The 14,841-nt window shown below is 33.3% G+C and overlaps 1 protein-coding gene across 1 annotated transcript; it reads right to left on the bottom strand.

The window, feature by feature from the left end:
• Nucleotides 1-1,774: 1,774 nt before the first annotated feature.
• Nucleotides 1,775-3,891, bottom strand: LOC145097970 (uncharacterized protein At3g27210). Its single transcript, XM_079035655.1, has 3 exons — nt 3,451-3,891; nt 2,329-2,409; nt 1,775-2,257 (listed from the first exon to the last, which is right to left on the bottom strand). The coding sequence occupies exons 1-3, from the start codon at nt 3,593-3,595 to the stop codon at nt 1,902-1,904; spliced, it is 582 nt and encodes a 193-aa protein (XP_078891781.1). The 5' UTR covers nt 3,596-3,891; the 3' UTR covers nt 1,775-1,901.
• Between the last annotated feature and the right edge of the window lie 10,950 nt (nt 3,892-14,841).

Here is a 14,841-nt window from a genome sequence, read left to right as displayed (position 1 = left end):
AAGATAAGGAGAAAACATTAGGATATGTTTTCCCGTACTTGTAGATATAGCTGAGTTGACTCGCTTGGCCTTATATTAAATTTAATGATAAAACTGTTATTGAAACCAAAAATCTTGAAACCTCTTTAAAAAAAAAAAAACAAAAGGTTAATGTTACTGTAACCAAAGAAAAGAAGTGTTAAGTTTTGGTTTAAAAAGTCTTTCATGTATTTTTTTTTTAGTAGTCTAAGTCATCAAACTTATATGTGACTGTTAATTATACCAACAATATATTTTTTACCGGGTTTTACCGGTTACCAGCCATGAATTGAAGCTATCTTTAATTGTAAATCTCTAACAAGAAATCTCTAAGCATATGAGCCATGGTTGATGGAACTTTCCCCATTTTATTCTCATTTCTAATGTTTTATGAAACTGATCTTGATGGTGTTTGAATTTCACCATTGCTGGACTTCTCATCACCTCCTTCTTATCGCCTCCTAAACTAACAACGGGTTGAATGGCCGAGACCAAACTCGAATGCATCGGGGGTGTGGCCTTGCTATGACATTGAAAATCATTTACCATATCATATCATCTACCTTCAACCACTGATTTCACCAGCCACCCATATACCATATCATCTACCTTTTCTGCACCTGCAAACCATCGTGATCATCCCCCTGCCGTGAACCTGATTTCCTTAACCGATCACCATCTCAAACTCCACTATTATAAGCAAAAACAACATTTCGCCTACACCATCAAGCTTTATACCACAAAAAAATACCTATAAATAGTCGAACTCACCACCTGTATAAACAAAATCAGCAACCACCTTCAAACAATGAGCCAAATTTCGAACAAAGAGAAGTGAAGGAGGAGGAGGGTGTGTCGGTTGTTTGCTGCTAACAAAACGCAAGGGATTCTCCAGCCACAATCCTCCACTTCTGTGCGATGATCCTTCTTAGCCCTCCAGCCACAAACGATTTACCTCACGTTCTTGATTCACGGTTTTGATCAATGATTTCTCTTTTTGAATCGCGATGTCATCTACTTCCAAAATCATCAGTTCTGTTGATTTGGATGGTGATTTGATCGCTTCATCAACCAATAGTTCCAATTACTTCATCATCTTCTGCATATCTTCTTTGATTGTTCCGATTTCTGATTTGATGGTGCCAATTTCTGATTGCACCAAACCAATACTTGATTCCACTTCATCGACTATGGTCTGATTATAATTTCTGATAACTAATTTCAATTGACAATTGCAGATTTTCAATTGAGGATAGCTAATTTCAATTGACGATTTCACATTTCAATCGAGGATAGTTGATTTGAATTTAGTATTTAAGACTTTCAGTTGACGCTGTCAAAATGCCAATACTTTTGTTTTCTGAAAAAACACCAAAATTTTCTAGATTTCTTCCATTCTTGTTATTGATCCCATTATGGTGGATCACACACACTATAATACCAACAACCGACCCACTATTTGATTCTCTAGTCAATTTCCATCCTCCAAAAAAAGTTCTATGTATCCTGGTTTTTTAAGGTTAACGAATTGTTTACCTGATACGTATCTGCTTAGGTATCAAGTTGAATAAGGTGGTCTGGTCATTTTTTTTACCAGGGAAACCGGACAAACAAAAGTTCAATGTCCTATTTAGCAGGACAACAATGATTTTATGCCTTTAAAATGGGAAAAAAATAACATCAATGACCTTTTAAAACAAAACATAATAATTCGGAGGCCTCAGTGACATTAACCCAAAAAAAAAAAAAAAAAAAAAAAAAAAAACATATACTTGGTGTATATCTTCAATATTCGATCCCAAGACAAGTAACTTGGCTTTTTACATATTCATTTGTTACTATACATTATACATATGATCCAATGGGCAGGAACCTCATCACATTCACCCCACAACAGGGTTAGAGTTAGGATTAGGGCTCATCATCTTCTTTGATGAGCTACGAGTGTAAAGCAAACTTGGAAAACAACCCTGCATCCTCTTTGTCTTCACACCATAAGCATTAACATTATCACCATGGACAATTGGACTTTCCACTACTTTCCCGTTTTTGTTAACTGCTTCTTCTTCATCGTCTTTTTCAAATTCGTAGTTGCCTCTTAGACTGTCTTTAAAAAGATCAGAAAGTCTCATTTTCTTTTCAGAGCCATTTGGAGATGCTTCATGTTTATTAACGTTGTTGCCTGCAGAGAACTTATGGTGGATAGGAGTATTGCCTCTTGAATTTGATGGGGTAAATTCTGCATAAATAATTACCCCACTTAGAGAGAGACCACTCATTTCAAAAATAGTAAAAAATAAAGCATCTTACCACCATTAACACTCATGAAATCATCGTCACAATCAGATTCTAACCATGCTTGTGAGTCGAAAAATGTCTCCTCTTTACTACCTGCAGCTCAAATTCAAATTCAAATTATTTAACACACATATACTATACATGCGTATGTCATGTATCATGGGATAATCTAACTTGTGGGTAGCCAGCTAGCATTATTGTTCATAACGAGAATGTTCTGTGGGCCATTCTTCTCATATACTAATAAGTTACATCGATATGATTGGTATTCTAAATTTTGTTTTCTAGTCAATTATTTAACACCATCGATCAAACAGAAACAGCAAAACATGATTTGAGAATGAAACAATAATTCTGAAAACACAAAGTTGTAATTATTTTAATGTTTTCAACCAAAAGATTTTACAGAATCAGAATATATATATATATATATATATATATATATATATATATATATATATATATATATATATATATATATATTAAGATCGATCGTAACTTTGAAGATAGATAAGAATAAGAATTGCAATTTTTGTGCGAAACACAAGCAGTACATATCTTTTGACCAACTCTTTCCTAGCTTTTCCCCTTTTCCAAAACAAGCAAAGAACCTGACAACCTTTTCCATAGAATAAGCAAAATCTATACAATTACATTCCTACAAATGTAATTAAAGTAAAAGCTATAATTAAGATCATCAGAAAAAACCCCTTGATTATATCGAGTTAGATACAACTCATGAAATTAATAAAGAATCTAAAGATCGACAAAGACTCACAAATTAAATTACGCTACAAATGGAATAAAGAAAACTCACATATTCATCCAATAAAAGTCAAAAAGAGAGCTAAATCTCGTAAAATAAAGAAAAATAAAGGGTAGCTGGATATGAATTAAAGAGATGATGTTCGGAAGTAGTGTCTTAAACTGATTATTCATGGATCAAATAATTATTGCAACTTCAATGATCTTAAAACATCCAAACACACCATATATGTCTTAATTTGTGATAGTTAAAGCGCATATATATCGAAATACCCCTATACAAATTAACAAAGCAATTGAGGGATGAACACAAAGACATCAAAATCACAAATGAAAATTGGCGATGGTATACAGGAACAGAAATAATACCAAAATTGCGAAAAGAAGTGGCTGGGTGAGGAGGAGGATCGCCATTGATGATGGGAGGTTTGACGAGGTTGGTATCATTAGACCCAAACAAGACTTGTATCTTCATTGCAGAAGGCTTCTGGTGTGTTGAAACGCAAGTTCCCATCTCGATAATTTAATAACTGACGACAATTCTCGAGTTAATCAAGAGACACAGAACCTGTGATGATACTCTCGTTAGAGAGAGAGAGAGAGAGAGAGAGAGAGAGATAGAGAGAGAGTAAAGTATAAATGAAATGAATGGTGTGATTTGGCGTTACGCTTAAGATAACAAGGAAAACGGTTGTGAGTAGTAGAAACTAGAAAGCAGAAATGCCAAAATAAATCGAGAAGAAAATGGAAATGCTGGTAAATTGGTGATTGATTAAAATTAAAAAAGGGAAGCTGTTTGCATTAACCAAGAGCTTCCATGGTCCCCCCCTCCCTCCCTTTGAACTGTATTTAAAAGTTTTTTCTGTTTTTGTTTTTAGGCTTGATTTTGACATTCCTTGTCTGCATTTGGATTTTAGACACACGGAATGGAAAGGAGGAGGAGATATTTTTCATATCACTCATAATTTGTTCTTTTATATTTGGGTTGGATATGATTTGATTTCATGACTAATTGCGAATCAATAATATTTTTTTTATCATAATTACAATTTTGTTTTATTTAACATAACAACTGTATCATTCGTCATTCGTTTTCTTTATATAAAACATCATGTAAATTTAGAAGATAAAAACAAGTGGGATGGTGGTGATGAATGAATCATGATTTCTCAATGCTACTAAAGTCTAAAAGTGGTTAATTAAGCCTTTATGGAATTGTACTGTACAAGTGTAAGAAGCAGTAAGTGGGTGAGCGTCGTCTGTTGCCATGTGAGTAGAGTAGCGCGTCCAGCCCGGGTCTAAACCGCGGACACATGCTCTTAGTATTTACCTAACTCCCCAACTTCCTTTTTCATGTGTTATTATCATATTTAGTATTTTTCTTCTTTTGCAAAAAGTGGGACTTGGAAAGATAATTATTTTTTCAGTAAGTTTATATCTGGGTAACTATTTTTTTTTGTATATATCTAGTTAGCAAACTTGTTGGAAGTATTCACATATGACCATTATTACCGGCTGTAGCAAGTTACATCCTAGATGTGAACACTTTCAATAAGTTCGTTACATATAGATGTCTACAAAAAAAAAATAGATACCTAGATGGTTACCTATTACACGAATGGTCCCTGTAGTTTGGGGGAATTTATGTTTTTAGTCCCTAACTTATTTTTTTAACTCAGATAGTCCCTACTGCTTATTTTTGTTGCGCTTTTGATCCCTGTCTTATCTAAAAAGACTATTGTGCCCTTATAAAATTATTTTTTAATTAATTTTCTTATTTATATATTTTTTATATATTTAAAAAAATTAATAGACCTCGCATATTTGTATCTCTTCACCCACTAAAGATGAAGAGACAATGTATATTATAGGGATGATCCGATCCGTAAGGACCATGATTGGGAATTGTTTGATTGACTTTCTCTAAGGAAAAGACAAAATAGAATCAACTTAAATTCGGGACCATTATTCGAAATTTTAGTGAAACATTGGATTTGTTATCTAATATCCGCTTTTCGTGAAAAAATACCAATTGAAGTGGAGAGTTTTTTCAAACAACAAGGGGTTGGGTCAACTATTAAATCAAATGATATTGAGCACTAAAGATGAAGAGATACAAATATGTAACGTCTATTAATTTTTTTAAATGTACAAAAAGTAAATACATAAATAAGAAAATTAATTAAAAATGACACAATAGTCTTTTTATGTAAGACATGGACCAAACGTGCAACAAAAATAAACAGTAGGGACCATCCGAGTTAAAAAAATAAGTTAGGGACCAAAAACATAAATTCCCCCAAACCACAAGGACCATTTGTGTAATCTCTTACTTTTCGTTTTATTCATATTTGGGTAACTATTTTTTTGTACACGTCTAGGTTACGAACTTGTTAAAATGGTTCACATCTAGGATGTAATCAGCTACAATCCATCATAATGGTCATATGTGAACATTTCGAACAAGTTTGTTACCTAGATGTGTACAAAAAAAATAGTTACCAAATATGAACTTACTGAAAAATTAATTACCTTCCCAATTCATTTTCCCACAAATGTGAATATAACTAGTTTTTTTAAATCTTAAGAAAAAAGGGACATTTATGACTTACGAGAATGTGTCATTACTTATAAAAAAATAATAAACAATACACACTCCCTTAGTTTTTTCTTTAAAAAAAATCTAGTTTATTTTCAACATGAAGAATGGAGCCAAGAGTTAAGACATTATGCTTGGTCATTTAAGTAAACAAAGAAAGGGTTGATATTTAATACATCTTTAACCTCATAGTTGTTGGTTTAAGTGCATCCGTTATATGTGTAATACTGGAGTCGAAAAACATGTAAAAGATGCCTAAATATACAACAGATTATTTATAAATTTTGTTTTACAAAGTATAATTTCAATACGAAGAGTTTAAAATTTTTGAACATCTATGTTAATTAAAAAGGAATTGTAAAAAGACCACCACAAAATCGTTAGGCCATCCCATACGTGTATAATTTCTTTTATTGCTGTCTTTATAATAATAATAATAATAATAATAATAATAATAATAAGTAGTAAACATGTCCATGCTTTGCAACGGGCTTGATGATCTTTTTCTATATTGTTTTGGCTATTATAGTCGTACATTTAAGAAATAACATGAAAGTATAATACTCTAATAAGAAAAAGAAAATAGTACTATAAGTACTATTTTCTAAAAATATCCTATGAAACCAATGACCTCTAATGCAATGAGTAGCACTCACCTCTTCTAATTACTGATGAGTTTTGAGTCTCATTAGAACAAACAAAATGGTAGCGGAAACAACAAACAATTTGATCTAATACTCGAAACATATGGATCTTAACTCAACTAATCTATGCAACTTATTAGAACTCAATAGAACAAAAAAACATACCTTAATGGGTTTCTTCTTTTGACGAGCCAGTTGGTTGGAATAGAGAACTCAAATGAGAGTTCTTTTGAAATCGCACCCAAAAGACAAACAAGAAACAGATCCAAGCAACCCTTGAACTATGAGCTTCAAATAGAACTGAAATCTCGGTTTTATTCTTCGACAACGACGTGGAGATCAATAGGCCACGTCGTGGGAATGACAATTCGAGATTCTTTAGGGTTTTGAGGATTTCGAACTTTGACAGCTGAGAGGTATATTTCACACACACCAAAACCGGATTTGGAGGCCTCTGTTATTTATAGGGATGTGATTTGAAACTCTAAAGATAATTACCAAATATAATAATTATTATCTAATGAATTCAAATCGTTCTTGAATATTCCATACTAGATGTAAGACTCATGTATTACATGGGTTAATTAAAAAAAATATAAATGTCTAAATATTTAAGAACTTTAGATTTATAAGAAAATAAAAAAAATAATGAATTATTAAAATTGATTTTTTTATCTTTTATATTTTAATAAATAAACAAAATAAACTAATGAGCTTTAACTTAGGAATTTTGAAATAAGAAGGTAAGTCCATTAATGAAATTGATATTTATTTATTACTACATTTGTTGTATTTATTACATTAAAATATCATGTGAAATTTATTAAAATAGAAAAACTCATAAAATGACATTTGGAAAAGAAAGTAATTCAAAATAGCCACAAAATGTCATTTGGCAAATTGAATGAGAGTGTGACATGTGGCAAAAAAAAACCTTCATTTATTAAAGTAGACTAGGTGTAAGACCTATGTATTAGTGTATTACATAAGTTTATTTAAAAGAAAATTTAAATATAAAATTCAAAATATTTGAGAAATTTGAATTTATAAGAAAAGTGAGAAAATTATTGAATTATAAAAATTAAAGTGTTTTTTTTTCTCTTTTAAATTTAAACAAATGATTTAGATAAATAAATAAAGGAATTAATGAAACTTTAATTTAGTAATTTTGAAATTAGAAGGAAAGTCCATTAATGAAACTGATATGCATTTTTTATTAGATTTTAAGTAATATGGAATTTAATAAAATAGAAAAACCATAAAATGACATGTGGAATAAAAATTAATTTAAAATAACCATAAAATTACATGTGACAAAATGAATAAAAATGTGACAAGTGGCAAAAAGAACTTTATTTGTTAGAGTAGATTTCATTTATTTACTATTAATTCATTAAATTGTTAATTAACTAACCAAATAAGTCCCTAAAATAAATATCTTTTCAGCTCTGCTTCATTTTGTTCTTGCATGTAACCCAAAAGGACACTGTTATTTATAGTTACATTATCGGGCTTATTATGACTATGTGCACTAATCTACATCAGCTCCCACATGCACTTAGGCATCAACAATTAACCAGTCTAATGCTTTATTGGAAACAACATTGAATGGCAGTCCAATGCAACTACTATACTTATAGCAACTTTACTATAAACAGCCCTAAGACTAATAACTTCAAATTCCTTTGATCATTGCGATACCTTATTATGAACAAGAAACATGGATCAAAGGTCAATCTCATGGTTCAAGATTATGTTTCATGATACTGACTTGTGATGACTTCACAGAGTAACTGTTGAATCTAACCAACTTAGTCTCATTTTGGCAAAGAATTTGTTGTCAATCAAAAAGTCCACGGGGGGCTCAAAGATATCTACTTCTCCATTTCTAGCAGAAGGATCAAATAAACTTTGACTACATAGGTTAGTATTATTCCTCATGCAATACCTAGTCAAACCCTATATAGATGTCAATTATAGACAACGTTGGGGAAAACCAAGATACAACAGATTGTAGAACAAAACCTCATGTATCTCTATTTGAAGAATGTGAAAAATAGTCGTCTTAATTTACTCATGACATGATCCATGGAGTAATCTTTAAGTGTGGTTACTCCAATACTTAAAATCTCAATTTTCAAGTACTCATCAATATTGGTCGCATGGCTTTGAAATATTCATCTCTATAAACAGTCTACCAATACTATGGCAATCTTGATTCATGAATATCTTCCAAGAGTATGATTGATTATGGAAATTCGAATAATAAATTATTCTAGAATGGGTTTTAAACATGCAAAAGTAGGAACACAGATATTATGAACAAACATATTAACTTATTATTAATAATTACCAAACAAAAATATCCAAGAACTTCAAAAAGGAGATCAAACTACAAATTATGTTATCAAACCAATTCACTAGCAAATCTAACGCTAATAAACCTAATATGAGCATCATGCTTAATCTGTGACAATGGTTTGGTGAGCGGCTCTATAGGATTCTATTCAGATGAAACCCAGCTCACAATAATATCTCCATCTTCAACTAGCTTCCTTATTAGATGAAACTTTTACTTAATATGCATTGTGTGCTTGTGATCTCGAGGTTCTTTAGTTAAGGCAACTACACCATCATTATCACAGAAGATCTCAACCAGTTCAGTTATTCTTGGAAGAACACCTAAATCATTGATGAACTTATTGAGCCACACTGCTTCTTTGCTGCTTCATTGGCTACAATATACTCTAAATCTGTAGTTGAATTAGCAATAGTCTCTTACTTGTAACTTCTCCAAGTCGTTGTTCCACCATTCAGTGTGAACACCAAACCTGACAAAGATCTTGAGTTAACTCTGTCAGTTTGGAAACTTGCATCTACATATCCTATGACGCTTAACTCATCTTTACCACCATAAATTAGGAACATATCTTTAGTCCTCCTAAGATACTTCAGAATGTTTTTGGCTGCAGTCCAATGACTTTCACCAGGATTCGTCTGATAACGACTCGTCATACTAATGGCATATGAGACATCTAGCCTTGTACATAGCATGGCTTACATGATCGATATTGTAGAAGAAGCATATGGGACTCAACTCATTCTGTCCAGTTCTTAACTAGTACTAGAACATTGGTTTTTCTCAAAACTGTGCCACGTTGTATAGGTACAAATCCCTTCTTAGATTCTTCCATCTTAAATTTCTTCAAGATTTTTATCTAAGTAAGTGTTTTGGAAAATTCCTATTAGACGCCTAGATCTATCCCTATAGATCTTGATCCTAAGTATATAGGCAACTTCTCCCAAGTCCTTCATAGCTAAACTCTTACCAAGCCATGCTTTTACACTATTAAGTGTTGGAATGTCATTTACTATGAGTAGAATTTCCTCGACATATAAGACGAGAAAGACAACTCCTCTCCACTAGATATAACATACACACAATGTTCATCTTCATTTCACGAGAAACCAAACTCCTTGATTTTATCATCAAAATAGATGTTCTACCTGTGAGGTGATTGTTTAAGTCTATAAATGGACTTCTCAAGCTTACATACCATATTATCAGACTTGGAATATACAAATCCTTTTGTGAGCCATACAAACATCCTTATAATGAGAAGGTTTCCTCGTAATCAATTCCTTGAGTCTGAGTATAACCTTTCGCGACCAGTCGAGCTTTATAAGTTTGTGTGTTCCCATCCATGTAAGTCTTCTTCTTGAATATCCATCTACATCCAATGGTTTTAAGACCAGGTGTAGGATCAACCAGGTTTCATACTTGGTTATCATTCATGGACTGAATCTCGTTGTCCATCACCTCTTTCATTTTGTAGCCTCTAGGCTAGCCATAGCTTTCTGATAGTTGTGCGACTCATTATAGCCTAACAGGTTATCATCCTCTAGAGTAATATGGTGAAACATCCCAAAAATACGACCCAAAAATATTGTTTTTAAATAATAATAAAAGTCATAACACTGAATGCCATATAATAAAACCATACGTCGGATATCTCAAAATCCATAATAAAAGTGTCGTATCAAAAACTGTATCAAATCACATCAAAGTATCTGAACAAAACTCCCAGGAATAAAGTTGAAGTTGTGGTATGTGTGGTGCTATCATCCCGAGCTCTTCCCTTTACTTGCGGAAGTACCTGAAACCAAAACTAAAACTATAAGCACAAAGCTTAGTGAGCTCCCCCAAACTACCACATACCATACAATAACATATAAACACATACAGGGCCTTGCCCACTGCATCGGACCGAAGTCCGGAAACTGCATCGGACCGAAGTCCGGAACTAACCAGGGTCTTGCCCTCTGCATCGGACAGAAGTCCAGAAACTGCATCAGAACGAAGTCCAGAACTGACTGGGACCTTGTCCCCTGTATCGGACCGAAGTCCGGAACTAACTGCATCAGGCCGAAGTCCGAAAACTGAGCATAACATCGCATGGCATAAACATATCAACTAGTATGAACATATAAACTGCATACTGCATCGGGCCGTAGCCCGGAACACATAACACATAAATCCTATCTGAGCCACGAAGGCATCAAACATACTAAAAACCGCATCAGACCGAAATTCGGAAACTACTACTAGCTAAACGGCCCAACATTGTGGCCTTAGACCCGTTCCTACTGGAAGGAAACTCACCTCGTAAACTGGCTGGTAAATGAACTGCTCCGGAAACTGTTTGCTGCTGCTCCGGTATCTCCCCGGCTACAATTTCCATAACACACTGAATCAAATATTGATAACTATACTGAGGGTAAAATGACTATTTTACCCCTGATCAAAGTCAATCCTATTGGTCAAAGTCAACATACAGTTGACCTGACTCGTCGAGTTGGGTCACCAACTCGTCGAGTCCTCACCCTCACTTCCTTGCTTCTGTTCGCTACTACTCGTCAAGTTTGGCATAGACTCGACGAGTTCCTCTTCAGTGCTATCACTCAGTCAAATCTGCATCCGACTCACCAAGTTGTATGAACAACTCGTCGAGTCCTCCTTCAACGCATGAACACTCTGGATGTGACTCGCCGAGTTGTATGATCAACTCGTCGAGTCTGATCTAGAGGTATGAAGATTATCTTGGTCTCGCGACTCGACTCGCCGAGTCCGAAGAATGACTCGCCGAGTCGCATGCATGCAATTACTATTCAGACGATTCTGCTCAAAACCAACACATCCAACTGATAGATCTGGGCTCCTAAGGCTTGGTTTGCACGTAAAGGTTCCATTTTAACGTGCACATATACTCCTAAAGAGATTTATAGGCTTAAAATGCATGAACAAGGTTAGATCTAGGGTTTATATGCAGCAAGGTTCAATAAAGGTATTAGATCTGGGTTTTGGGACATAAATATGATTAGATCTGAAAGCTATACCACTACTCAAGCTCCTTTACTAGATTAAGCTCATAAATAGGCAAAAAGGTAGCCTAAATGGGATTTCTAAAGAGAAGCAACCAAGGAACAGAAAGAGTCCGATTAATACCTCAAATGCCTCTGAAATGGATGCAAGAACTAGATTCCCTTCTTCTCCTTTGGATCTAGCTTTCCTCTTCTCTTCCAATCTTCGCTCTTTACCCAAAAATGCCCAAAAACACTCAAGATAGGTTAAGGTGTTGCTATGAGACATTCTGAGGGTGAGGGAGGCCAGATTGGGCGCATAAGGGGGATTATATAGGGTGCAAAACCCGTGGATCTAGGGTTTCTTCCAGACTGGCGGACTCGCCGAGTCCAGGATATGGACTCGTCGAGTCGCCCACTTTCACATGCTTGAAATCCCATCTCTACTCGACGAGTCGGGCAAAAAACTTGTCGAGTCCCTCTTGAAAAACTTGGAAAAATAAACATTAAATAACATACCAGAATTGGGGACGTTACATATGGAATCCATAAAACTCTGGTTGATGACATACTTTATCAGATCTACGAGGTGAAGGTTGAGGTATATTATATTCCTTAACAGCTTGTTCAACCTCTTGTTGAGGTCTAGTGTCAACTTCAAGTTCTTTATTGGTTGTTTCTTGAATCTCATCAAGATCAATTTAGCTCCCACTAGTTTCCTGAGATATTAGTTCTTTCTCATGAACGACTTCCTTACGAGAAACAAAGATCTTGTTCTTAGTAGACTTGTAAAACAAGTATCCAAAATACTCTTTGGGACGAACCATGTCTAGCTACCATAGACCTTGATTCGTAAAAGAGAGGGACGATTCCCTTTCCATATTTCAAATGGTATTTCTTTCAACCTTCTTAGTTGGTGCAAGGTTTAGAATATAGGCAATTGTTTCTAAAGCATAACCCCATAAACTAATTGGAAGCGTAGCACGAGTCATCATAGAACAAACCATGTGTAGAAAAGTTCGATTTCTCCTCTCAGACACACCATTGTGTTTTGGTGTTCTTCGTGGAGCTAGTTGTGAGACTATCCCATGACTTCTAAGATGATCGTAGAAGTCATCACTAAGATACTCTTTGCCCCTATCAAAACGAAGTATCTTGATTTTCTTGCCAAGTTGGTTCTCTACGTCACTTTGGAATTTCTTAAATACTTCAAATATCTCAGACTTATGTTTTATTAAATAAACATATCCATATCTACTAAAATCGTCAGTAAACGTGGCAAAGTATCTCTCACCATGTCTAGTGATATATCTAAACGGCCCACATACATCTGAATGGATGATGTCCAACAAATATGTCCATATCTCATAGTTACCTATGAAAGGAGACTTTTGTCATCTTCCTAAGTAAACAAGATTCACAATCTCCATTAACTCTAGGTTAAATGGTTCCAAGATTCCACCTAATTGGAGCTTGGTGATTCTTTTCTTATTTATATGGCCAAGATGACAATGCCATAAACATGATTTATCCAAAGTAGATGAGCCAACATCTAAGATTAAGTTATCGTTTCTACTTACACAGATCATAGATTCACATATGTCATTACAAGGACTTGCTTTAAAAATAAAGAGCATTATCTTTGTAAACCTAAATAGAAGCATCAATATTATCAAATCCAAAAGTAAAACCATCCGACCACAATGCATAAAATGAAATAATTTTTCTTTCCATGTAAGGCGAATAACACCAATCTTTTAAAACAACTAAAAAACTAGAAGGCAATGAAATCTCATAATGTCCAATCTTGGTTACAGTCACTCTGCTCTTGTTCCCCATGATCAAATCAAGCTCTCCATGCCTTAGCTTCCTACTTCGTCTTAGTCCTTGCACATCAAAACAAATGTAGGTTCCACATCTTGTGTCAAGTATCCAATTATTAGAAGTAGAGGCCGAATGTAATTTTGAAGTGTCGGCACCCTTAGCCGTAGGAGTGTTATTCGGTCAGTTTTTTCTGTTTTCGGTTTATACGGTTTAGTTTTATCGGTTTTTTCATCTTAAAACTAACCATAACAAAACCAAATAAGGTTTGGTTTAATTAGTTTCGGTTAATTCAGTTATAGTTTATTCGGTCGGTTTATCGATTAAACCAAACAAAAATTTCGCATGTAACAATAACTATTAAAAAAAACTTACTAAACTTTAACGAAATGAAAAAACGCTGATACATAACATATTATATTCAGTCTTTCATGATATGTTTTCTTGAAGTATCGTTATAGCCACATAATTTGTAGAAACTGGTTAATATGACTTTAGTCGTATATAAAGATGAAAGAACTCACTGAAAGTTAATTGACATTTGGATAATTAGTTGTTGCTTTTTAATACAATATATAAACAATTATAAATTTATAGTGGTTAATAATTACATAACGGGTTATGAAAATATTTATTAGTGACTATCTATCAATTTAAATATAAAATGTTAATTTATAGATGTAAACTATATATATATATATATATATATATATATATATATATATATATATATATATATATATATATAAAGTACGATATAATGTTTAAAATTACAGAGTTGATAACCGAATACGACACATGTTTTATGGAAAACTTTTTATACATAAAAAGTCATAGCACTTTGTAGTAAAAAGATATATCATTTTTAATAGTTGTAATATAATCATAACAACTATAATATATCTATATGACATATAATAACTAATTTATTTGTATATGAGGTGTTATTTAACGAAATAACATATATAAGCTAGTTATAAATTTATAAGTGTTTTTCAAAACCAAATAAATTATAGCACATTTATTCTAGCTTTTTATACATAAAAGCTCATAGCATTTTGTAGTAGAAAGATATATCAGTTTTATTGGTTGTAATATAATCATAACACATATAATATATCTATATGATATATGATAACTAGTTTATTTTCAAATAATTTGTTACTTGTTGAAATAACATTTTATAAACTTGATATGAGTTGTAAGTAAAATTAGGAAAATTAATCTAGAATAACTATTTTTCCCTGTTTTAGAAAAAATCTAGAAAAATCATTGGGAGTCAAAATTAGGATCCGTAAACTCACAAGGTGTAGCAATTGAGTCTACTTTGTACCT

This window comes from Lactuca serriola, chromosome 4 (genome assembly GCF_051521515.1).
Source record: "Lactuca serriola cultivar US96UC23 chromosome 4, Lser_US96UC23_V15, whole genome shotgun sequence".
In the NCBI taxonomy this organism is placed as follows: domain Eukaryota; kingdom Viridiplantae; phylum Streptophyta; class Magnoliopsida; order Asterales; family Asteraceae; genus Lactuca; species Lactuca serriola.
Note: the sequence above shows the minus strand (reverse complement) of the source record. Positions and strands in the feature narration are given on the sequence as shown.

Coding starts and splice junctions, on each gene's coding strand:
- LOC145097970 (XM_079035655.1), bottom strand. CDS start 3,595: ATGGGAACTTGCGTTTCAACACACCAGAAGCCTTCTGCAATGAAGATA. Junction 2,410..3,450: donor CACTTCTTTTCGCAATTTTG/GTATTATTTCTG, acceptor TTTGAGCTGCAG/GTAGTAAAGAGGAGACATTT. Junction 2,258..2,328: donor TTTCATGAGTGTTAATGGTG/GTAAGATGCTTT, acceptor TTATTTATGCAG/AATTTACCCCATCAAATTCA.